The following is a 26331-nucleotide window of genomic DNA, read 5'->3' on the forward strand; positions in this document are numbered from 1 at the left end:
AATAACAAGTGTTTCTGGAAATAATTAGTTGGAAAATGAATGCCTGGAAAGCAAATCAAGTTTCCCCTTAATAAACTGGAGATATATTCACATCAGACAAAAGTGTTAGAGGGTCGTGGCTTAATTAAATTCATATATGTATAAACGTTTCAAAAAACCTTGATAATCAAAAAAGAGAGAGATGGTGATTTTCTGACAACAATATGAAATAGGAAATGTACATTTTCGATGAGATTGAAAACAATATATAAGAAACTTCACTCCCTCAGGGCTACAACACATGGGGAAGGAGACTGCAAGTCCTGTGGCCACATCTTCAATGCGACTGCTTCACAAGCAGCTCCTCCTGGACACATTTCTTAACAATCAGTTAACAGGCCTTTCTCAGCTTGTAGAAATGTCTGTAAGCTTTCTTAGTGACATTTACCAATCCCTTCTTCCAAAATCCTTAGAATATTTGCCATTATTTCTACTTTTGCTTTAAATAGAGGAAGACACGGCAGAGAACTTTTCATTAACTGAAATTCACTGCATCTAAGTTAGTTGAAATCAGGGAAATGTATACTGCAACACAGAGTCTGTCCTCTTGCATCCAGATTAAAACCTCCTCCAACTGTCTTTCAGGACTTAGGGCTTAAATCTTGAAGGAGAAGGCATGCTCCTTCTCAATGGATTCTGTAATTATGTTAAATAATGGATTCTAAATAGATTCTGTATTTATTCAGTGAAATGAGGCACAGTACCTACAAGGACACAACTATTCAGGAGGGCCAGTTTAGACATTGAGACATCCTAGATCCTTATATGATGGGTTTTCACGACACCTATTTCATGTTTATTATTTTAAAAGACTACTTATAAACTGCTCTCTGGGAATAGATTAAGTTTTTTTTTTTGTTTGTTTGTTTGTTTTTTAAATAAATTGTACAACTCTTTCAGGAAACTGCCTGAATGTTTTGGTACTCAGTCCTGAATGAATTAACCCATTTTATTGCCAAAAGTTGTTTGCAGATTATCTTACTGCCGAGGTTAATACTGTGCTGAGAATTGAATCAGGAGGTATGTCAACCAGCTTGGGCTCAGAGTAGCAGCCTCAGTCCTTTGAGCTGCCCGAGAGAAAGTTAAAGAGGTAATACCACACAGCACTAACATCTGCATTTGATTTTTCCATTTATAACTCAGCTGTAGATCCAATTATGGAATGGACAAATAGAAAACGTCCTTCTGGATGCACAGCAAGATCTCCATACTGGCAGGCAGGGCAGATTCTACAATGCCAGGCTAAGTTCTCTGCCACCGTGGGCTATTCTTTTCTAGGTTGGCAAAATCCTTGGAAAGGGCAGGTAACTCGTTAGGAAAATTCCTGATTCTCCTCAAGGATAGTCTTGCTGCTTGGACAGGAGCCAGAGACTAGCTTCAAATTTTAAGTAAATCAATACTCTGAGTGTGGCACGTTCATTTGCCCAGCACTTTATCAGGTTCATAGTTCTTTCACCCCCATTACCACACTTGATCCTCTCACTCAGAATTTCAGTGAGGTTGGCAGGTCAGATAATACTTCTGTTTTACAGACGAAAACACCAAGTTTCAGAAAAGTTAAATGACTTGCCCCAAGGCATAAGGCAGAGTCAGAATTTGAACTCAGAACCAGGATCTTCCAACTCCTGGCCCAGTGCTCCTTACTGTACACCGTATTCCACTTCTCACACTCCCCAGGAGAAGAGGGTAGACCCACTAAGTCTGCAGATGATACCAAGATAAAACAGGGTAAGCAACAAACTTGAAAGCTGGGAAGGAACTCAAAGTGACCTGACTGTGAACTGGGAAGAAAACAAGTTGGTTTTACTTTCAAGTATATGTGGTGTCTGTAACTACTATTTTAATGTCTGTCCTTCCCACTATACTCCAGTGGGAGCAGGGACCCCAACATCTAACCCAAGGCTTGGCACATAAAATTATTCTATACATATTTGTTGAATTGAGCTGAAGTTCTGCCAGGGACTGTGGAGGAAAGTAAAGAGAACAAAGCCTTAAAAAGGCCATTTCTGACAAAGCAGGGACTGACCAACAGATCTCCAATTCCAGGGCCAGAAGAGAAGAAAATGGACTCCTACTGTGATAAAAGGGGGGCCACGAAGTTATGAAGAACTTCATATGAGTTTGCCAAGTAGCAAAATAGGTCATCATGGCTGTAAATCTCCTGTGGGGAATTCTGAAGGTAGGACAGTGTTTCACCTGTCTGGGATGGTTTGGGTTCACCCCAGGGACAAGATGAGCTCTAAGGCGGCCTTTATAGTCTACCATTCAACCCTTCCTGCAAACAAAAGATACATGTGTCTGTGAGGTCACAATTTAAAATGCCAGGCTTACGCAGACATGAGAACCTCAAATTGGGAAAAAAAGTGTTTGTTTGTTTTTTTCCTCAAAAGAAGTGCATTGCTGAGAGAAAATTTAGATTCTATATCTGTCACTAGTTAGGATACTTATCCACAGTTAATAACAACAAAAAAGTGTGTGTGTCTCTGTGTGTGTGTGTGGTGGTGGTGGTTGGGGGAGGCGGTGTCCTCGAATTCTGGCAAACCAGATACTGGATACCAAAAGGCAAGACTCACACGCTGAAACTCACATTCCAACTTTTCTGTTCATGTGGCAAAAATAGCAGGAAAAAAAATTCAAAAATAAAGACTAATTCAATTACTATGAAGAATAAACTATGAAAATACGGAGATTTGACTGAAATTTCTCTCTACAATGGAAAAACAGTTCTTCTTTGGAAGAACAGTGCTAAATAGAGTAAAACACACTAAATTAAATGATTGTACAGTCATGTTCCTCCCTGCCCCGCCTTTGGTGTTTATGTCCCGTTACTGGATCAGCCCAGGACTTGGGACAACACAAGGGAGCCTCCTGTGTGGGAACCCCCAGATGGTGCTTTAATCCACGTGCAAGGTCACTACAGCTCTCCACAGAGGGCCCTTATGGGGTACTATGGGGTACCTTTCAGAGTTTGTAAAAACAATATAAACAATCCCAAGAACTATGGTATGGAAGATACTTGTAACCATGGTGATATCAATGAGAAAAACAAAACTATGTTTTTTTTCCCCCTAGTTCTGAGTAGTGGTCAACTTACAAAAAACCTAGGAAAGGAGGAGGAAATAAGAAATTAAGAAAAGGGGCAAGCCTTCAATAAAAGCAATGACTATCAATAAACAATAATATTGCCAAAACAAAAATACTCAAAGGCCTACAGAGTCCCTGAAATCATTTAAATATATTAATATGTTATGGTGCGTCCCTGGCTTGTTTTTCAAGTGTCAGGAATATACCCAAAGCACATGACTTTCTTTCCAGGAACACCTGTGTGGAAGGTTACCTTCCGTGTTTATTATCTTCTATAGGGAGAGAACTTCCAATGAAGGGTGGAGGCAGAGGCAAAATTCTCTGCTCCTCTCTGCACTTTTCACTTAAAATAACTGCAATGCACAGTACATGCTGAAGAATGACAACTCTAAAGCAATTCTGTGAACTGCTGACCTTTTCTCCTAATTAAAATTACTTATCTCTTTGTGCTCTTAAGATGTCACATTTTTATTTTAGTAAAAGTCAAATCAATTATTCCTTAAAAACATGTAGAGCAGAAGACGTGGAGGGAAAAGAATCTGAACTCGCATTTCAGAGGCCTACTTATTCTGTACTCAGTGTGGTAACAGCATTTTAATAAAAACCAATCCCCAGCATGATAATTCCACCCTGCTGGCATGGCTGGTGGGCTGCAGTGTTTATGGAGCTTTGGAGAATCCCTTTAACCATGATCAGAATTCTGAACCAGCTTTTTCTAATGAAGGGTAAATAAAAGGAAGCATGATTGGCAGATACGAAACTAATCAGTTTGTAAAAATTCTTCCCCGTTTCATAGAAGAAGCCGCTTTTCCAGGGTGGTCTGCTATGCCTGTACAGGCCATTTTCCCCACTTATAATTGCTTGGAGATGTGAACTTGTACAGGGAACCAAAAACCAGATTGAATATGAAATTCGTCCTCAATATTGCACTTGTCAAAAAAAGGAAGACCTAAAAGCCATATTCTAACAGTCTGGGGCTTTTTTCCAGGTCATAACATCACATTATTTAGTTTTTAATGATGTACTAGTAACTTTTACAAAATTTATGCATGTTCAAATAAGAGTCACTTAAAAAAAACCTGACTTTCGTCCAGTTAGTAATAAGCCTGATAACTTAATGGTTAGATATTTTTAAAAAGACAGCAGCAAAATCAATCTTTACATTAGTATAAAATTTTAAATTAGTTAAAATCATGCACAAAAAGAGCAACAAAGCCACAATAAGAGGATTCTTTCAAAGCAGACTCTCAGGGCTTAACACCTGCAAAAATGAAAAGGGTAAAAATACTTCATTTTTTCATTGTCTTCTAAACAAAGCAAGTCTATCTCAAGGGAAAAAGAATGTAATCCAAGTGCACAATGCATCCGGATTAACGAACATGGGCAGGGTGAGACAAAAGAAGTTTAATGTGCACATTACCATCTTTTCGTTGGTCAGAACAGAGGACTTGCCCGGCTGATATTCGTAAATGCTTTTGGGCTCTGCACGGTATTTTCTTGTATCCACTTTCTTATCTGGGGGCTCCCAGTCGTTTCTGTAGAAAAAAAATCCTATTAGAGCTATTTTCATGAAAATTGGCATCCGACACGGTCTGACTTTGGTCGACTGTAGTCTAATCAAGGAATTTTTATATCTGAAGCATAAAATCGGACTCGGCACGAAGCATTTAGTGGTGCTGGTTTTCTTCTCAAAACAACAAGCTAAACCTCTGTGTTTGCTTCACAAAAGGCCTGAGGTGTCCTGTGCTCAAAACCAGGCACCAGGAGGCAGAGAGAAGAGAAAGAGAAGAAGAGAGAGAAACAGCAGCAGCAAAGCTCGGTTGGAAAAATCCTTCACCTTGCTCTGCTCTCAGGAGCTTATCCTTCCCCAAACATGCCTACACTTCCCACTCGTGCTAGTGCAGGGAGAGAGTATGCAGGTCCTGGAGCCAGCCAGCCGTTCCGATCCCTGCTACAGCACTTGCTCGCTAGGTGATCTGGGCCAAACACTTGACCTCTTGCTACCTTAGTTTCCTCATCTGAAAAATGGGGTTGTTGTAAAAAGGATTAAATGAGATGGTACATGTAAATCACTCAGCAGAGCACCAGGCCCATGGTAACCACTCAATAAACGTTATTTGCTATTACAACTGTGTTCTTCTCTATTCCACACCCCACCCCAGTAACCACCAAAATTGCAGCCTTTGTCACAGATACTTAACCTGATCCAGTGATGGGTTTTAGAGGATGGATACAGGAATCCTTGGAAACTGTTTGCAAATTTTTTACGCATGTACATTATTGCATGTTGCACTGTGATTAGTTTTTCTTGTAAGGCTATAAACTTCTTGAAGGCAGGGACAATGATTTATATATGCTTATATTCCTCCATAGCATCTGGTTCAATCTGCACACAGAATGCACCCAGTAGGTGCTTGATGAATGCACTTGTAAAGGATTTATGGGTATGCCCAGACTTCCTTTCAACTAATTATCAAACTCCTCAGGCAGATGCCGCTTACATACGTACCAGACTTTTTGTGTGTGTGTGTGTGTGTGTGTGTGTGTGTGTGTGTGTGTGTGTGTGTGTGAGGAAGATCAGCCCTGACCTAACATCTGCCAATCCTCCTCTTTTTGCTGAGGAAGACTGGCCCGGGGCTAACATCCGTGCCCATCTTCCTCCACTTTATATGGGACGCCGCCACAGCATGGCCTGCCGAGCAGTGTGTTGGTGCGCGCCTGGCATCCGAACCGGCGAACCCCGGGCCGCCGCAGTGGAGCGCGTGCACTTAACCACTTACACCACCAGGCCAGCCCCTGTATGGGACTTTTAAAACATTCATTCGTCTATAAAGATAGAAAAGATATAGAGGTGTGAAACTGAGTACGTATTTAAGGGAAAAAGAAATAATTTAGTTTGGCCTGAGACATTTTTGTGCTGAGAAGTGGTGGAAGGTGGGGCTGGAAGATGCATGAGACACCAGTCCAGAAGGCATAAGAAGGTTGCTTCATAGGGCATAAGAACTCAATAAAAGAAAATTGGGTCATTCAGTGTAGGCATTAAGAGATGACTAACGTCATTGTTAGAACCAGTCCCGGCCTTATAACTCAAAAATATGTGTTGCATAAATAAATAGAAATTAAAAAGTGTGGCATCATTTTAAAATTATATTCTCTGCTATGGGCCCCATCAGTATGCACAGAGTATAAAAAACATGACAAATCTCAAAGCTAAGATCACTCTTGAAAAACGTAGAAAGTGATATAGTCAACATTAATTAAGCCCATACCATGATCCAGGCACTACTAGAAATGTTACATGCGTTATCTTGTCTTATCCTTGCAACATCCCTATGAATGTAAAATTTATCGCCATTTTACAGATGAGGACATTGAGTCTCAGAAATAAGACACTGCTGATAGGTGACAGAACAGGGTCTGCTTGACTGCTGGCTCCAATGCTGCCTGAACCAGCAGAGAGAGACTGTATGTCACTGGTGGGTTGTGTATGAGGGCCTAAAATCACAGAGCTGATTGTGGACAAGGGAGCACTTACCTTTCTGGGCTTGATTTTAGCGAGGAAGAGCGGGCCGGGAGGGGAAGTGTGGCCGACCTCTTAACTACCTTCTCACCATCAATGTAGCTCATCTCACTTTTTGAGCGAGGCACAGAAAGGGGCGATTTTGCTGGAGAAGGAAAGTGGGTACAAAAGACTTTTAAAACTGATGAAAACTGAAAACAGGAAGATGTCTGCCTTCATCCACCATGCCCCCCTCCTCCCCTACTACCAGGAAATTCTAAGTCACTTACTGTCTTCAGAAAAGGAGTATCGAGGAGAGTACAGATCTGAATCATCATCTATTGAACAAAACAAAATGTAATCAGGAGAAATCCAGCTAAGGTGAGAGAACCGAGTGACATGTCCCCCACTTCCACCGTCCTACACCGGCATCCAGCCACACCACGGAGCTGAGCAGCGGGGGGGGAGCCAAGCACTGGAAGCTACACCATGGCAAACCACATTTGAGAGGAGCTAGGTTCGCAGAGCCCTCCCACCCAAACAGGACCTGCAGTCCGGAAGGTACACTCATGATGCCTGGGAGATGACTGCCGCCTGACACCAAGAAAAGCATGGGAACAAATAGCCAAAGGTCCTCCTCAAAAGAACTTCCACAAGCAAAGCTGGAACACAGGGTCCCCAGCCTGGCTGAGTTGGAAGGAAGGACTGAGACAGATCCCCAGAAGCTCACACTTAAAGTCTCTGGTCTGGCCTGCTGGGTTCCCCAAGGCCTGCTACTGGGTGGGATGGGGAGGCCCAGAGGTGTGCTTTCTATTTCCCCAGCTCAGCTGTGACCTGTTTTGTATGCTAAGGTTCCAGACACAATAGCATTTAACATAGAGGTTCTGCAGCTAAGAAAACCCTCAATCATTTGTTTTGATTCCACCTCAACCTGGTTCCTCGAGTAGCTTTCTTTCCTTGGAACACAACACACTCATGGCAGATGTGGTTATACGGTTTGCTCTGCAAAGGTAGTGCCCGGGGAAAGTGTCTAATATGTGACTCTGGAGCAAATCAAACTCACATGGGTTTCTGTGGTGTGAGATGGCTCTCTAAGGGCATAGCACACATCCCTAAATAAGCTGAACACGGAGGCTCAAAGACCCGCAGAACTAAGACAAGATCTAAACCCTCGGGGAAGTGGCTGCACTGAACTAAGACTGAGACCACAGGCACACGAAGGGGAACAGATTTTAAAGTTGGGCCTGTCCTGAGAATGTAGGCTATTTAGTCACTACATCCATGATGAGCCCTCCAAAGCACTTCTCCAACCAGAGTTAGGCTGAAACAGTCAGCCTTTCCTATTTTCTAATATCTTGCTAACCTGAATTCAGAATTCATGAATATGGAATGAAGACCCAACTCCTTCCCTTAAAATCTGTAACAACTTTAACAAAGCACACGAACTAACCTGCAAAGACAAGTCAAAGAATCCAATATAATATGTTAATGACTAAGTGATAATCAAGTTCTTGTCACTATGCAAATCATTTTAAGTTTCAGAGCAGTAAAGGTCAGAATACTTTGTGAAATGTAAATAAAGCTAACATTGCTATTATTTTGAGTAAAGTATTATTCAAAGACAGCCTCTCTAAACGTCATCCTTACCCCCTCTCTTCTCCCCATTTTTATCTGTCCCAGGTCTCCCCTAGACCAAATAAAGGAAAGGCATCAGGTACCAAGTTATCTTTTCCCTTCCCACCCTCCCTCCCTCCCTCTTTTTGCTTTAAGGATAAGAATTAGTTGATATCAAAGTTGAACAGGGCTTAAGCTTCTTCTACCAACACAGCCAAGCCTTTCCCTGCTATAAACTGAGTATGCAAGTTTAACTTCTGAAAATAGTGAAGAGACAAAATGGGATCCAGAAATATATATTTTATTTATTTATTTATTTTTGTGAGGAGGCCCAGCCCTGAGCTAACATCCAATGCCAATCCTCCTCTTTTTTTTCTGAGGAAGACTGGCCCTGGGCTAACATCTGTGCCCATCTTCCTCTACTTTATATGGGACACCGCCACAGCATGGCTTAACAAGCGGTGCTTTGGTGCACGCCTGGGATCCGAACCCGTGAACCCCAGGCCACCGCAGCGGAGCGCGCACACTTAACCACTTGCGCCACTGGGCCGGCCCCCAGAAATATATATTTTGAAGTATCGTTCTGATGAATTTTTTGTTGCCTGTTTTTTTATTTTTTCAAACAGAGCTTCGGATTCTTGTACTGATAAAATGCTACCATGTCAAAGAAAACTAAACATCAGCTTTGATTGCAGAGATTTGATTGGAAAAATGGTGCCTGCCAGATGAAAAATTAGCTTAGTTAGGAACCAATGTATGTACTGCTTAAAATCCAGCCTAGCATTTTAGCTCAAAACCTTGTACATCTCTGAATCATGGAGAAATTACAGCTTATCAGTGGATGGTAAGGTGAGGGTTAATTTCTAACTATCACCTGGTTCTTGAGGTAAGAAGCAAATGGGGAGGAAAATGACATTTAAATATTCAAAGATTTTTAAAAAATAACAAAACCTGAGCTCCTTAAAAAAATTTTCTCCCTAGAGCTTTCAAAAGTGGAATTCTAGAAGATTTGTTAGAAGAAAAGGAGAAATCATTCTAATAAGATGGAAAAAATTAGCACAGCTTGGAGAGTTAAACAATTTATGTATTTTGAAAAGCAGAATAAGTAGGAGAGATGAGGGATGAAGGCAACAAAGAAGCTGAATTACTGAACATCCTATTTATTTATTTATTTATTTATTTTTTCCCCAAAGCCCCAGTAGATAGTTGTATATCATAGTTGCACATCCTTCTAGTTGCTGTATGTGGGACACGGCCTCAGCATGGCCGGAGAAGCGGTGCATCGGTGCGCGCCCGGGATCTGAACCCTGGCCGCCACCAGCGGAGTGCGCACACTTAACCGCTAAGCCACGGGGCCGGCCCTGAACATCCTTAAAGCTATTCTTATTTGGTGCAGGTGGAAAAAGAAATCTCACCTATCCAAGGCTAACACAGGGCAGAGGTGTCTCTGGGTAAACAAGCTTTTCATTTCTCACAGTGTCCACAGGATCTGAGTCTGACACCATGGATTTCAGTTCACTGGACTTTTAAGGGCAATGAAGTTGTATGGATTCATCTGAATATCCAGGGGATGTATAATTTCTTCTTTTAATTTTTTATGTTTGTCTTGCAAATCTAATAGAAGAAAATTTTACCTATGCTTATGAGTAAAAAGAATAATAGCAGCTCCCATTAAGTGCCTAGTAGTAACTGGTAATTTACTAATACCATCTCACTTAATCCTTGCAAAAACTCCAGGAGGTATGTAAATATCTCATTTTACAGACAAGGAAATTAAGACCCAGGGAGGTTAAGAAAATTTGCCTTTAGCCACACAGTGAGAAAGAGACAAAGCAGAAACGAATTCAAGGTCTTTCTGACTCTTCTCTCTGCCTGCGATGGGGACGGGTGCTTTGTTCTACTGTCACTCCGCCTCATCTGCTCCATCCTGGGGAAAACTCTGGCTGTTCCATTATAAGCTTTATCATGGAAGAGGCAGGGGAGCGTGTTGTTCTGAAACAAGTCACGCACTGCAGTGTTGGCCAGACTGACTCCCAGCCCTTGAAGCCTTTGCTCTATTTTTCTGCATCACCCCCTCCCTGGCGACATTTTAGCAAGTTTTCTAAGTTACCCCACCACACTTCTAGTTTTCCTCCTGCTGGTCTATGGGGACAATGGGTAAAACTGAGTCATTCTTGCTACATCTTCCACTTGCTACCCCTTGCTACCCTCTCCTGGCAAGCTGAGTCCACACTAGGGTAGATGGGTATGAAGTTAGAAATGCCAATGAATGGGGAAATGGGTATAAGGGTCATCTTCTACATTTCTACACACTAGAGTTAACCAAATTGGGGCTGGGGGGAGAAAAAGAGACATTAACCACAGTTAAGACATTAAATGAAACGTTTCTCAAGTTGTCTATGAACACAGACATTAGCCGTGTTTGAAATCCTGCCTTCACTATTCTCCAAGGGTTCTTTAAAACTGTGCCAGAATGCGCTCAGCTGAGCTGGGATCTTGTGATTCCTGCTCATGGTGGAGCCACACGCAGATTGTGTCCCTCAGAGCCCCAAGCAGCAAACATCAAATCTTGGCAGCAACACTCAGAACTGCCTGTGCCAGTGACTTCCTGGAAGCTCTAACACTAAGTGGGATTGACTCAGGGTGAACAACTCACTTTTGGGCCCCAAAGGTGCCTGCTGGGCTCTGATGTTTACACACCAACAATTCTCCTCTGGGCTTTGGCAGTCTGTCCTCAGAGGCTCGACTTGGGAACAGCCACTCTCCTATAACTGCCAGGAGGCACATAATTGCCTTTCAACTACAATGACTTTAAATGAACTTCTGAAAAAGACTTTTTCTAGGGTTTTGGGAGGAGAATTTATAACAATCTTAAAGATACTAGAGAAAGTGCTGATTGAGAAGGGTTGTTCTATAAAAAGCATGTAATTGACTAAAATGGGATGGTGGGCAAAAAGCAGTATTTGCATAATCACTTGCCTATATCAATTAAGTTTCAATTTTATGCATTTCTTAGGCCTTTAAACTAAAGTTATTTTTCTAATTATCAACAGCTTGATTTTGTTTTTTTTTTTTAATTTTATTTATTTATTTATTTTCCCCCTAAAGCCCCAGTAGATAGTTATATGTCATAGCTGCACATCCTTCTAGTTGCTGTATGTGGGACGCGGCCTCAGCATGGCCGGAGAAGCAGTGCGCGGCCGGGATCTGAACCCGAGCTGCCAGCAGCAGAGCGCGCGCACTTAACCGCTAAGCCACGGGGCCGGCCCAACAGCTTGTTTTTAACACAATCTTTTTCCACTGCTCAATTTAATTTCTTCTCCTGCTTTACCCGCACACACAGGATAAAGAGGTCAAGATAGATACACACACATTCACCCAACAATTTAAAATATTCAAAGAAAAGGAGAGACATATGCAGAAGTGGGTACAAAGTCTGGGTGGGATTGGAGAGGAAGAATAAGCAAAAAGGGAAAAGGCGGAAAGTGTTCAGGAATAGTCCAGGGAGCTTGGGGAAAGATCTCAAAGCTGTCTATGTTCTGGCTAAAGAAAATCGGATTGTAAGGGATGAAAGAAAGATCAACAAAGGGTGTAGAGAAGCTATAGAAGACAAATTCAGAAAAAAATAGAATCTGAAAGAGAAGAAGAGATGAGGTGGAGCAGGACAGGAGCATAAGTTTGGGAGGACCAGAGGGCTGGAAAAAGACTCACCATCCTCATCTCCTGTGGCATTCCTGGCCCTGGAAGGTGGAAAGGGAGTAACTGCTACTGTCTCAACTATCCTGCAGGCCAGTCAAAGACTTTTGCACTTGCTAGGCAGAGACCTTCTGGGCAGCTCTGGTTAGGAGAGCAAAGGTGATCACTGTGAGCAGCTCAGCCCCTCCTCTGGGCAGTACTCACTGGAGTTTGGGGCAGGAGGCACAGATCGTGGCCAGGCACCTTCACAATAGAACTATTTGCTTGAACTCAAGCAAAATAAGCCTATTCTTAGAAATCCTATGAGACTAGTAGAGGATTATTTTAACCCAGATATGGATGTGCCTGGGAAAATCAGCCTCCTAAATCCTTGTCTTAGTGCGTCCTTGTCCAGGAATAAGGAAAAAGCTCGATGAGACACACCACTATGACATGATATGTCACCACAACCTGGGGATGCCCGGAGTCACCTCACCAGGAGGTGGTAGTGGCCACCACCAGCCTGACAGTGGTGGGAGAGGTATCCAGAAGCAAGAGGAAAAGCTGCACCTGGGACTTTACCCCTGGCTGATAGCCTTCACCCTGACATGGCCAAATGGGTCCTCACAGGCCATGGACCACAACGTAACACACCAGTTACCTGGTTTTGCTGCTGATGCTGAGGCATCATTTGAAAACAGCTCCCATTTTCTTGACATCAAGCATGCCAAGAGGGCCAACATCATCTGGCCTTGTTCCGAGTGGAAAGGGTAGCTCTTTTGAGTCTGTATTCCCCACTCTAATTCTATATCCAAATCCCCAAAATTGCACTGGGCAAGTATCTTCTTCTTTTTGGAGGGTGGGGAAGGGTGGTGTTCCTCAGTGGTCCTCAATTCTGGCCATGTGTCAAATGGCTTGAGGAGCTCTCCTAACTACGAAATCCCAGTCACCATCCCAGGAGATGCTGGCTCAGCCGAACGAGGCGCGACTGACTCAGAAGCAGGGCATGCGGGATGTCTGGAGTTAGACACACCGAGTGTGGCGGGAGGGGAAAGGAATCAGTAGAGCAGTAGAACAGAGTAAGTAAAAGCCCATGTTTGGAGGGCCCCACAGACCTGGGTTTGAACCCTGGCTCTGCCACATACAGTGTGATCTTGCACATATTACCTAACCTTTCTGAGCCTCACACTCTTCATTGATAAAATGAGGACTTACTTCAAGGGGTTGCTGGGAGCATGAAAATGAGGTAACAATTGTGGTGCCCTCAGCATGGAGCCTTGTATCCAGTAAGGGCTCCATAAATGGCAGGCCCGGCACAGTGACTGTGGTGGCTCTCTATTATTATTATTAATAGGATTCTGACTGTGAGCTGCTGAGGTGCTGGCCACCACACTGCTGTTTCCTAAAGCAGGAGGGAGGGGAAGAGGCAGCCGTGGCGTTTCTGAAGCTGTTTCTCCACAGCTTGCTCCTCTCGCTCCTGCTTCAGGATGTCTGAAGACTCCTAGCAGCCCCTCCATGCTCTGGGGGCAGTGGTGGGTGGGGCTGGCGCTGGTCTCCATCAACATCCCCTCTCCCCATCCCCACAATCTTTTTGACTTAGTGGCATCTAAGATGCAAGGAAAGGACATTCGCCTTTGAGAGAGAAAATGGAGTGTAATTCCCATACAAGTAGCTTTGGGTCAGAGAGGAATGAACGATGGGGAGGAGAGGATGGGTCAAGGGAAGATTAAAAAACAAAGAAAGTAAAACTCACTTGCTTAGCCTTACTTCAAATTTATTCCCAAAGAATTTCTGGTAAATTATTTTTATTTTTGATAAGCTTTCTAGTGACCAGGGTATGTAGTGAAATTACAGGAAATAAGCCTCCTGAATTCATTCTACTGAATTCTTCCCAAATTTCCTAGCCCCAATTCCTTTGTTTCCTCATGAAACAGTATTCGCAACATCGCTCCTTTCCCACAGAGTGGTCTCAAAGATTATAAAATGACTAGAAGTGACTGCTCCTTGTTGAAATTTACAGAAATTTCTTTAAAAGCACATTTTAAATCTCATTAAGACATAATAATTCTATTTATTTTCTGAAAGTCTGGCCAGAAGTTTACTTTTTCACTGTAGCTGGAGGAGGAATAAAAGAACGTTGTTAAGCAAGCCGGCGTAAACAAATTTTCACATAGCCCTTTATTATTTAGGAGAATCAGCTTTGAGACACTTAGAAATGTCTTTTTTTATACTGTATAAACAACTAGAACTTAGATAGAGGCAGCAACCCTTAGGCTAGGTTTTGACAGGTTTATTGCAAATAATTCTAGTTTCAAATTCTGAATTCAAACAAAACAAAACAAAACAAAAAAAACCCGATAGCAACAACAGTCTCCTCCTCCCTGGGGGATAGACTGGAATGATGTCTCACATTTCTCAGTAAAGCTGTCTAGTTTTTAATGCTCATTAAAATCTATGGGTAGAGCCTCAGTTAGGTGCTGATCTGTCGTTAACACGTTTCTTTGAAAGGCATAAATCTTTCCCATGTTAAGAAAGGGGTGCAGAGCCCAGGGCCACCTATCAGGAGCACAGGGCTGAGGAGGACCTGCTGGAGCTCACAGACATCAAACCACAAGTTAGAGAAACTTAATAGATTCTTTAAAAAAAATTAAAATAACAATTCTTTAAAGCAATCTAACTCAAACGTTTAACTCATTTGTAAAGAGCCTTCATCTAATTGAATACATCTGTGATCTATGTCTGGCACTGTCATCTAGGCATAAGTCAAGGCAAGTGATGGAATCCACCCTATTTTTAAAAGATCTCCAGGGAAAAAGACTTAAAAACTTGTGTTAAAGTCTAATCATCTGGTTATTATGAATTTTTCATGTCCAATATAATTTTTTCCTTTTTATCCTTTAAGACTATTTCTTCCTTTTTGGTCTTTAAAAATAAAAAATAGCAAGGTCTGCTTCTTAAATTATAGGTGAAAAGTTATCATGTCATCCTTTACTGTTTATGCCTCTAGGCAAAATAATCCCAATTCCCTCTTGTGCCTGACTTGATGTGTACCAAAAAGCAGACGTCGCTGTCAACCAGTGTTGCTAGGTGTGGCATGACATGGCAGCTCTGGGTGTGAGACCACGAAACCTTGTCTTCAGACCAACAGCCAGGCTGACAGTGGAAGCTGCTGGCACTGCCTGTGACAGGCCTACGGCATTCTTCCAGGCCGATGGGCACGGGACTTCTCCAGGGGGCCTTCCTCCACCCATGTCTATGAGATACCATGTCTTCAGGCACGCTGTGCGCTTGTCATCTTCCTTAGAAAGGAATGCTATCTTATTGAGTGGGTTGGGTTTGCAAGTCCAAATAAACCACAAATCAAAAACTGCATCTACTCAAAATTATCCTGAAAAAAATTCTCCCTTGTCCAACTCAATCAGTTGTTTCTTAAGCAATGCTTTTGGCTAGAATTAGCACTCTAAGATAAAAAGACTAGGTTATCTCAAACCAAACAGACTCTTATTGGCAGTGAGGAGGTCAATGATTAAAATTAAATCATTGGCTTTTAATATTTAAGTCTGCGTTTGTTCAGTAGACTTTTCTTTTCATTCAAAATAGGACCCAGGCATGAAATGGTTGGAAACCAAAAACTAGCACATAACAGGGAGATGAAAAATGGAATATGGTATTTTAACTAAAACTATCTAATACATCCCAGCATGTCATTTCATATATGTTAAGTGAGCAGTACAACTTTGCCAAATGCCTGAATGGATGACTTTACCAATGATGAGAAGGGCTGTGCAGAATGGTTTACTGAGCTAAATTAGAGCAGAGAAGAACCGAGGTGGTGGCATACGGCTTCATCCCTAGAAAAGAACTCTGGCTCCAGGGTCCAAAGCCTTTCTCATCAACATTCTCCAGGTATTTAACGAGGACCTACTGTGTGCCAGTAAGGTTCTTCCACGGCCTTCTGGACACATGATCTTGCAACTGCCACCACACTGGACACAGTACAATGAAGTGGTCTTGTCTAATCCCTTGCCAGATGTGAACTTTTGAGAACAGAGGACATATTTTATCCAAGGCACTATCCTCAGTTCCAAGGACAGTGCATGGCACAGGCAAGTGCTTACTACTACTTGAATGAATGAAGATCAGAGCACGCAACATCTCATCCTAAAAGACCATTTAACAAAATTTCCTCCCGCATACCCCATTCACTCCTCTCTTTCGGGGTCACTCATCCAAAGATCAGACAATCCCTGGGACTAGGATAATTCTCAAGTTGTTGCCATTAACTCACCTTTTGGAACCTTCCTTGACACCTAGACTTTTTGCCCCAGAAAAGAATCTCTCTCGAATGTGGCTGTCTCCATAGCAGGTCCAAATTCTTAGCCAGTTCTTTCATGAAATGTTTTCTAGCTTGGCCAAAGCCCTTATTTTCAAGAGATATCCTTCCCCAGTATTACTGAATCTCATACCTGGATACCTCTTCGGGAATTCTCTACCAAGGAGATACACCCTGACGGCCCATGACAAGAGGCAGCCAGAGACAGCCTAGTTGCACATATAGGAACCCGGTAATTTTTCTGTTGTTAGCAGCTTGGCATGTCTACCTCCTGTCCATTAGCCACAATGACTCAGCTTCCCTGAGTCACTGCCCAGCCACTAGCACTATGCGACTACCCCAAATACAAAGCCTTGGGTAGCTGGGTACAGGCAGCTTTTCCCAGAGCCCCACATGTTCAAAGCATAATAACTAAGCTACATTGGCTACCCTATTAATCATGTAGACTCCGAGGGAATAGGATTAAAATACCATCTGGATAGACTCCAGTTATACAGTCAGCGAGGAGCAAGACAACACCACAAACACAAGGTTAGAGGGAAGCAAATGATTGGGAGACAGCCTTTAGCCACCAGGAAAAACCCCAAAGTGAAAAAGAAAGTAACAGCAGTGGTACAAAGAGGCACATGATTTTCCTTTAATTACCTTCAGATTTAGGACTAGGAGTAGATGCAGGAAACTGGTAGGTAGGAGTGTAAGGATTGCCCTCTGCAGCAGAAAAAAGCAGTGGATTTTGAAACTATCCACCATGAAGTGGTGGAACTGACAAATCCCCAACTGACTCTTTCGAATTGTTGATTACCTATTTTAGTGTTATTAAAGCACACGGGCATCACACTTAAAAATAGATTAATGAATTAGAAAGGACTTATTTTAATATAGCACGTCATGCAAATGAGTGAAATTAAATTTTCACCAACCAAAAACGACTATAAAAACAAAATCTAAAAGCCAAATCATATTCCTATAATGGAACTATAAGAATTAATTTAAGGCTAGGACAACAGATACACTGTCTAAGTTTATGGTACCTTCAGAATTTTGCTGGATTTCAGGAAGTTCAGGGAATTTGTACGTAGGGAAATAAGGGTTTTCTTCAGGAGTGTCTAGGCAGAGGAGCAGGTTTGGGAGAGAGAATAGAGGAAGATACAAATGGAGAGAATGAACGAACAGGAATCCACACACAATTTAGGCTCCTTGAATTCTGGATCATACTAAGCTTCACTGGTGACATGAAAGAAATTCAAACTGCTTCAAAAAATCCAGTCCTTTTGCCTGAATTACTGAGACACATCTAAAGAGACAATATCACTTCTCTTCCAGGACAAAGAATTACATATATACAGGCTCTGAGAAGCAAGAGGCATTTAGCATAAAACGTAAAGTTTTTACTTTTTATAGGCAAAAAATATTAAGTATGCTAATAAGTAGTATGTAATGAAAACACTATCATAAAATGATTTTTAAATCAAAACTTGACATTAGCATCAAAGCAAACAAGAAGATTCTTAATTTTTCAAATACCTCCCTACCATTAAAGGAGGTAGTTTTGTTTAGAACCTGCAATTTAGGCTGAGTTAACAGCTTCAACATGAGACGACCAATGCTGCCTGTGGGGCAAAATTATATATTTTTCACATATGCAGGGTGTCTTGGCATCTGGGCTGCCAAAGCTGGGTCTAAAGGCGAGACAGACACAGATTGCTGGAAGAAATGGACATTGGCTTTAGGAAGGGACCAGTGGAACTGACGCCATCCAGTCAGAGACCCAGCATTTAGCATCACCACTATGACTGAGCTCCTCTACCCCATCGCAGTGGATTTACTCTTGGCTTAGAAATGCTAAACACAGAGCATCTCAATATTTAGAAACAGTTTGAGGAGGAGCACAGCCAGGTTCACTTTGAACACTGCAAGAGCTAATTAACAGTGATGTTAGCTGCCATCCACAGCTAATCAGAGAGATTGGGTTTTAGTGGCTTAGGTCACACTGACCAGAATGCTTTTTCTTTGCCTTCATGTGTCATCCGTGCCAGGCGGCCAGACTGGATTTGGCCACAGGGAAGGACAGGATGCTCTGCCCTGGGGAGGAGTGGTACCCTTCCCATGGTGCAGCTGCATCCCTGCCTATCAGCTGACTGGTGGCACAGGCGGATGGGAGCTGGTGGAGTCGTGACCTGCCGGAGCACTGTCCTGGCGTTCTCCCACCGTGCTGGGTCATCTGCTGACAGCCCAGGGGGCCCTGATTTGGAAGCGCTTCTCTTCCAGCTTGAACTGGCTTTGGTGTGTCAGCTCTTGACTGACTCTCAGGACTACCTGGCAAGTGCTGGTTCCCGGCTGGGGAAGATTATTTTTCACATTAACACTGCCTTATAGGTGCACCATGGCATTTTACTTCACAAGGCAGATTTTCTCTCATTTGGACCCTGCAACTTCCCTCGGAGGAAAGGAAGTGGGACAAACACAGAGAGGTACATGATTGATCCCCAAGGTGAGAAAAGTTTTTAACTCCCATTTTAGTGCCTTCTCCACTCACTCTGCCTACAAGGCAGTCATGGGCTGACATGGGGAGATGCACCTAAAGCCAAAAGCAGGTGGGAGCTGGAGCTGCTCGCATCCTAGGCAGGCAGATGCTGAAGCACAGGCAGAGTGCAGGGCTCAGCCTGCTGCATCCCACAACATCTGGGAGGGAAGACTTGAGAGCTGACCTCAAATCCCACAGGTGAGGCAGGCACACAAGTGCTCCCTCCCTCCTCTGCTCTGAAGTTGTATGGCTGGGCTCAGGCAGGCCAGTGCCCAATGAGGTCAAGCCACAGGGCCAAGTCTTCTGGAATCCTAGCGAAGTAAGTTTAGGCCCTCACCACAGCAGTCAACAAATGGGCATAGCACAGCTTCTACAAAGGAAAATCAGTACCTCTGTTTAGTTTGTGGATCTGTTTAAACATGGTCTTGTACCAGTCTTTTGATCTCTCGGTATTCTGGAGAAAAACAAAAGCAAAGATTAAAATAAAATGCAAGTCCTGGTACGTTTCAGAACTTCTATGATTACAAAATCAAATGGAAAGTGACAACATCTGAAGTCAAAACTCACATAACTCTAAACATCTTTGCAATCCCATTTTTAAAATGCAAAACTCTTGGGAAAGAACAAACCAAGAGATTCAGATCTGAATCTGCAGAGAAATATTTAGCCAAAAGGATGCAGATTTTGAAAATAGTGGACAAGGATCCACTTGAAATGTGTCCCTTCTTATATAATTTTTTAAAATTTCATTTTTAGAGAGAATCTCTCTCCATATATAGATGACTAAATTGAAGTAAAGCCTTCTAGAAACATAAGAGACAAAGAACATTTGCTCATCAGACCGTGCCCCACCAATGTCAGGTTATTCTGTAGAAGTGTATCTAAGTCACCTTGCATAGGGCCAGATTTAGAATACACACATTAAAACATAACCCATTACAGCAGACAATGCCAGAGAGTTTTCATCCCAACCACAAAGCCGGGCTGTTATTGTTTGTTTGTTTTCTTAAGATAAAAATAAAACAAAGAAGGGGATAGATAAGTGGTTAGATCAGATAGTCTCACTCCTTTATAGATGAGGAAATGAGATACATAAAGTCAAAGTCACCAACGTCTCAGAGCTGGTGAGGTGAATGGGAGGGCCGCCTAACATGATGGTTATGGGTAATGGTTTGGGAGTCAGACTGCTCTGTCACCCACAAGTTGTAATCCCTCTGAGTCCCTGTTTTCTCATCTATAAAATGGGAATGGTATTAGTATCCACCTTGTAGAGTGAATGATATTTAAAGGAGATAATGCACTCAGCAAATGGTAGCTGTGATTACTATTAGTAATAATTTTCTTTCTAGTTATTATTATTATTATTATTATATCCTTATTATTACTTAGGATCAGACAACAGATCTTTTGAGGCTGAGCCTGCCGCTGTTTCTATTGGCCTCCTCAAAAGGGACACAAAAACCAGTCCACTTGCCAAGTCCTATTGCCAAGTACAATATGGAAACATATCGCAGCCAGTGTTCTGGTGGGCACATGGAGAGGAATGGCACTCACTCTAATCCAGTTTCAAAAGTCAGGCTTCCCTGGAATTCCTTAGGGCCTGCAGGAGGCTGGCACGCCTGTCCAGCGGCGGAGAGCTGGGCCAGGGCTGCAGCGAGATTGCTCTGGTCTGGAAGCCTCGGCAGGCTGAATCTATTCTGTGGTTCCCTTAGAGCTTCCTACTCACTCTGGATGATGGGCTATCTCCTACCCAGGGGAACTTCTTCCTGAATCCATAAACAGGGACCCTGAGCCCTGCACACTCCCCAGGGTTCTCTAACCCCGGACTAACAATTTCCAAGCGTGCTCCATGAAATGATAATGAAGGATATTGGAAACAGTGCCCACATCATTCTCCCCTTGAATACGCACATGCCCAAAGCCTCTCAGCTCTGTTGCAGAGAAACCTCTCCCTCTTTGTTCCAGCTCTTCCCCACATTCATTTGACCACAAATCTCTTTTTTTCACGGGACTTGGTGACACCTGACATGTGCTTTGGGAAAAGCTGCTGCACACTGAGCCAGGACCAAGGTGGCCTCGGGAGGCTGGAGCACAGCTCCTGGAGGCTCTGCAGCTCTCAGCAAGCTCGGAGAGTGGACAGGGGTAAGGACCCTCCTCACGAGGCCTTTATAACCCATGGGTGGGATCCACATGCACTCAGGGTATACACTTGTCACTGGCTTAAGAGGAGGCCTAGGAAGGACGTCTGGGTCAATGTTCATACCCGGAGTGGGATGCCCACTTCATCCATGGAAACATCGCTTAGGTCCTGAGCGCTCTTAACCACCCGCCAACTGTCATCCTTTGCCTTTTTTTCAGCAGCCCTGTCAGGTGAGGTGGGTTTTTCCCGGGTTGGTGCTGAGGCCTGCTCTCCCACTCTTCTGTCTGAGACAGGATCTGGAAGGGAAAAACAGTCATCAGCTGAAGCTCTTCCGGTGGCTCCAAAGCAAAAATTCCCAAATGATCCAGCTTGGAGAAAGTGTGTTTGCTAATTCTCAACTGGAACGAGTTTCATTTGGAGCAGGGGTCAGCAAACTAAGGCCCAGCCACCTGTTTTTATAAATAAATTTTTTATTGGAACACAGTCAAGCCCATTCATTTATATATTATTGATGGCTGCTTTCAAGCTACAGTGGCAGAGCTGCGTAGCTGTGACAGAAACTGTATGGCGTGCGAAGCCTAAAATATTTACCATCTGGCCCTTTAAAAAGCGTGGTAAGTGCCCTGCAGAGGTATGCACTTGGTGCTCCAGACACCCAAATGGTTCTGACAGTTCTAGAAATTCAGGAAACAGGTAAAACCACTAGGAGGTGGCCAAACATTATTTACTTGAAAGTTCTTTTTTCATCTTGGAGAAGTCACGTAACTTTTCTGTGCCTCCATTTTCTCATCCAAAAATGGGGCTAACACTTCCATTGGCAAGCTCGCAGCGATGCTGAGGACTTAACAATTATGCCCAGGTGCTCAGAAAACTGTAAATTGCTAAGTGCACATTAGACTTTATTTGATTCAGGAGTGGAGGTTACAGAGCACTAAAAAACACACCCTGTGTGGTCTACAGATTGTAAAATTACTTAATATAATCGGTTATTCCGAGCCACATCCTTTACTTATAGGAAGGTATTTACTAAGCACCTGCCAGGTGCTACACATTCACATGCCCTGTGGACACGGGGGTGAACCTTTCTGAGCACCAGCCTCCAAGGAGCTTAAGGTCTAGTAGGTAGAAAGAGCAAGAGAGGCACCAATGAGAATGCAGGGTGACCAGGGCTGACAGAGGAGTCAGCATCCAACTTCGCTGGTTCAGGGCCGACCTCTCAGAGGAGTGAGCCAGACAAACATGAAGTGAAGGGTGCTCCTGGCAGAAGGAACAGCATAATCAAATGCAAAGGGGCCTTGGAAATACTCTGAGTTTACGATGTGCCAGGCATTATGGTAAACTCTTCATATACATGATCTCAGTTCATCCTCCCAACAACCTTTTGAGGAAGAAACTACTACCACTCCTCCATTGTTTTTAAACAGTTAAGGGGACCAAAGCACAGAGAAGTTAGAGTACCCTGCCTGAGGTCACACAGGCAGCTTGTGGTCAAGCTGGGATTTGGCCTAGTGTCTACCTGACTCCAGCAGTCCTCTCTGAACCATCTCCTGTCTTGCTTCCCTCAAAAATGGCACCAGTTCTTGAGCCTGGGATCCTGGCCTGATCTAAACAGAGAAGTTAGGAAAGGGAACTGGGTTGGGGAAGGGAGAGATGGCCACTTCCATGTAGACATGGTAACACTTTGAGAAGACGGCAAGATGTTCAGGTGGAAATGGCCTAGAGGTCCCTAGAAGAAATATGGGAGAGGGGTCAAGGTGAGATGCCCTGGTGGAGTGCCATTTTGGAGGCATTGGCACAGAAGTGATGGCTGAAGTCAAGGAGATGGAAAAGCTCAATGGAGAAGGTGAGTGAGAGCAGAGCCTAGCGCTGAAGCTGGGCACTGAAGAATGTCACAGTTACAGGCTGAAAAGCAAAAAAGGACCCCCCAAAGGATGCAGACCCTCATTGGAGGGACAGGAGATGAAGCAGAAAGGTACAGCAAGGTGTCACTGAAGGCAAAGAAGACAGAATTCCAGGAAGTGGGTGGTTAAACGTGTCAAAAAAATAAATAAATAAATTGAAGCAGAGGAGGAGGCATTAGATTAGGCATAAGAAGAGTCACAGGATTGCTCTGAGGCAGCAAATTTCAGGAGGGCAGTGGAGTAAATGCCAGATTGCAGGGAAAGGGATGAATGTGTGAGCAGGGAATGGGGCGGTAAGTAGGGATGGAGGTCATCACGGAAGGAAGGAGGTGTCAGATGGCAACCAGAGAGGTCAAAAGATTAGGGGGCAAAAAAGTTTAAGCCAGGAGGGTCTAAAGTCCTATCAGAGAAGCCCATGAGGTGAGACTGAAGGGGATGCGGATGTGCCCTGGCAATTAGTATGTGCTCACTAAGTACCCACTCGCTGATTGATGGAGAGGTTCTCATCTTTGAGAAAGGAAAAGGTGCAGAGTGCTGGCTAGAGGACTAAACTTTGGCAAAAAGGAGGGACCCAAGGGCACATGCAAAGTTGTGCCAAAGTCAGAGATGGCTGTATGTGGAGGAGAAGTTGGGGAAATGGGGAAACACTGGACTTTACGACTTCACAGTATGCTCAATGGAGCCACTCTGCCTGGATTGCAAACTAACTTCTGAAATGAGGTCTCATTCTGTGACCACAGAATGATTTCTAAACATTCTGCGAGACTCAGCTTAGCAAGCACTTCAGAAAACCTGATCCCTGGTATAGTCACCATTAGCTTTAAAGGATGTTAAGAGCAGACTGGCTTTATGGGATGAGTTCTCATGCTCCCAGGAAATTCCAACAGGAGGCCAAGGATTTGGCAGGAAGCCTGGAAGTGCAGGGGATATCAAGTTACCAGAGTCTACCCTTAATGTGCCTCTGCTGAGCATTCTCCTCCCACCTGGAAAGGCCTTCCCTAAGTGTGATCAAGAAGCAGCAGGTGAGGTTGATTTCAAGCTCTGTCCAACCTGGTGCTTGGAGGCGTTCATGCTCTTCACTCTTGAACATCATCTCTTAAGATCACAGATACGCCATTCTCAGGGTTTTCAGACCAAGAGAAATTTTTTTTAAATGGTTAGGATAGGTGGCTGTAACAACAATCACTTAACTGCAAAACTCAAGCTGTGAGTCTATGGATTTGTTCCAAAGCTGCCAGAGTCCTTTTGATCTACAAAAATTAGTCCTGAATTATGTTACTTTAGAAGCTTGTGATCATGCGATTCATGACTGAGTAGATTTCAATATAAAGAGGGCTGAATTGCAGCCCCTGAAGAAAAAAATGTTTCTTTATATAGTGAAGACCCAAAGTGACACGTCATTGTCCACATAGGTGACAGGGTTGCCCTTTGACATCTGTGTTACAATGAGGGCTTGCTGCTATTTCTCACCGGGCAAACACTGATCCCTCACACAACATCCTGGAGCACTTCCTTCTAATCTTACGCTGTGCTTTAAAAAGGAAGGACCTGGAAAGGGCCCCTAAATAAATGATGCTGCTGACAGGCCTCTGTGTTTGTGGGAGGTGAGAAAGCTTCCCTCTTCTTCACTCCCAAAGCTCTGTGCTGAGGAATACAGCAATGCTTACACTTCTCGGGGAAGGCAGGCATGGCCTCTCTATATCCTATGCCAGCCCCTCCATCCCAACCTTTATCTTGTTTTCCTCTGTCCACCCAAGAGGACCATGAGCTTCAGGAGGCCAAACACCATGTGGGTCATGTTCTTAGATGAATCTCACTGAGTGTGAAGCCCCATAGAGGCTCAATAAAAATCCACTAGAGGGAGGGAGGCTGGTGGCCCCCTTCCAGGTCCCATCACCACGGATACGATGGGCAAAGCCTCACTTACTTCAGGGCACAGGCTGGAGTATCAGCCAGCCAGCCCTCTCTCCTGCAGGAGCTTCTGATTAAAATGATCCTGCTTCTTTTTAAACAAAAACTAATATTTAGTGAGCACTTACTTTATGTCCCACTCTGTCAACCACCATGACTGGATCTGTCCCAAAACTCAAGGAGGACAGAAGCATTAGGCTGATTTTAGAGCCCAGGAAGTGGCCTGAGCCTGCCAGCTTGGTGGAGAAGCCGTGACATTTACATAGCACTTTCCAGCATGCAAAGCATACTCCCCTTTCCTGTCGCACATGATTCTTACAACACCTCTTTGGTGTTGGGGCAAGGATTATCATCCCCATTTCCCACAGGAGGAAACTGGCTCAGAGAGGTGAAGTCACTTACCCAGGGACAAACAGCTACAAGAGAGAATAGCCTGACCAAACTCGGGGTCTCCTAACCTGGTTGGGTGCCTTTTTCATCTATTCCACTGCTCCTTTCCAAATCTCAAAGGCAGGAAGGAGCTACCATTTTTTTTCAGAGCCACCCTGTTTTCAGCAACTGAGGTTGGCGCCAGGGAGTGAAGTGAGCTGGAGTGTGGCAGCACCAGGAGCAGGCAGCAAAGGGCACCTTGTGCTCAACCACAGCCTGTCCTGGTCCTATGGCCAAGTCCTGATAAAGCTGAGAGCGTGTGAGAACCCCATGTCCTCCCAGCCAGGCTCTCCATGAATCACAAGGGCAGCAGTAGGATGAAGCAACACAGAAATCATGGAAGCAGCTGCTCAGAAAATGGTGGCTCTTGTTACCCACCAGATCAGGGGTTCTGAGCCCTGGAGTTCACGAGTATTTGCAAATCCACCAGGTACATATGTTTGCACACCTGTGGCATTTTCTAGAGAATGAACCTACTGCCTTTATTAGATTGTCCAAATGAGTTTGTGACCAAAAAAGGTTACAAACCATCACATCACACCATGAGCTGCTCGAGGGTGGCTCAGTCCCCTGATAGAGCCCCAGAGCCTGGCTCAGTGCCTGACACAAAGTAGGCACTCAGTAAAATGACAAGTGAATTAATGGAGGCTCCTACTGATAACAGCAACTCACATCTATCAAGCACTCAGTGAGTGCGAATGCTCAGTGCCAAGCCGTATAAGCAGAACCTATGAGGCAGTAAGGCAGCCCCCATCTGACAGGTAAGAAAACTCATCTGTAGTTTAGATCATTGGTAACCTGCCTAAGGTTGCACCATTAGTAAGTGGTGGAACCAGGATTTAAAGCAGAATGGCTACATAAGGAAATGGCTCAACATTCCCATTCTTGGGTTTCCTCACGACTTTGGCCTATGTGTTTGTTCCCTCCCCACCCTGACTTATCCCAATCCTGTGCACTTTATCAGGGAATGAGCCTGGATATCTGCTTATATCTGCAGTCACCTCCCACCACCGTTGGTTCTTGATGAAACTTGCTGCTCAAAGTGTGGTCAGAACAGAAGCAGCATCCGCATCATCAGGGAACTGGTTAGAAATGCAAATTCTCGCGCATACCCATTAAATCTGATCTCTGGAACTGTGGCCTGGGAATCTGGGTCCTGACCAGCTCCCCAGGAGATTCTGA

General features: G+C 43.8%; 1 protein-coding gene across 8 annotated transcripts in view; it reads right to left on the reverse strand.

Annotated features, from left to right (window-relative positions):
• The window catches only part of SORBS1 (sorbin and SH3 domain containing 1), a 218966-nt gene that overhangs the window by 54718 nt on the left and 137917 nt on the right, over window positions 1-26331 (reverse strand). For all 8 annotated transcript variants that reach the window (XM_058543601.1, XM_058543600.1, XM_058543602.1 and 5 more), the window contains 5 exons: window positions 21032-21204; window positions 19159-19222; window positions 6913-6960; window positions 6659-6788; window positions 4544-4658 (listed from right to left, as the gene is read on the reverse strand). In XM_058543601.1, coding sequence (XP_058399584.1) covers window positions 4544-4658; window positions 6659-6788; window positions 6913-6960; window positions 19159-19222; window positions 21032-21204 — 530 coding nt within the window. The remainder of the gene's footprint in view (window positions 1-4543; window positions 4659-6658; window positions 6789-6912; window positions 6961-19158; window positions 19223-21031; window positions 21205-26331) is intronic.

Source organism: Diceros bicornis, chromosome 6 (assembly GCF_020826845.1).
Source record: "Diceros bicornis minor isolate mBicDic1 chromosome 6, mDicBic1.mat.cur, whole genome shotgun sequence".
Taxonomy (NCBI): domain Eukaryota; kingdom Metazoa; phylum Chordata; class Mammalia; order Perissodactyla; family Rhinocerotidae; genus Diceros; species Diceros bicornis.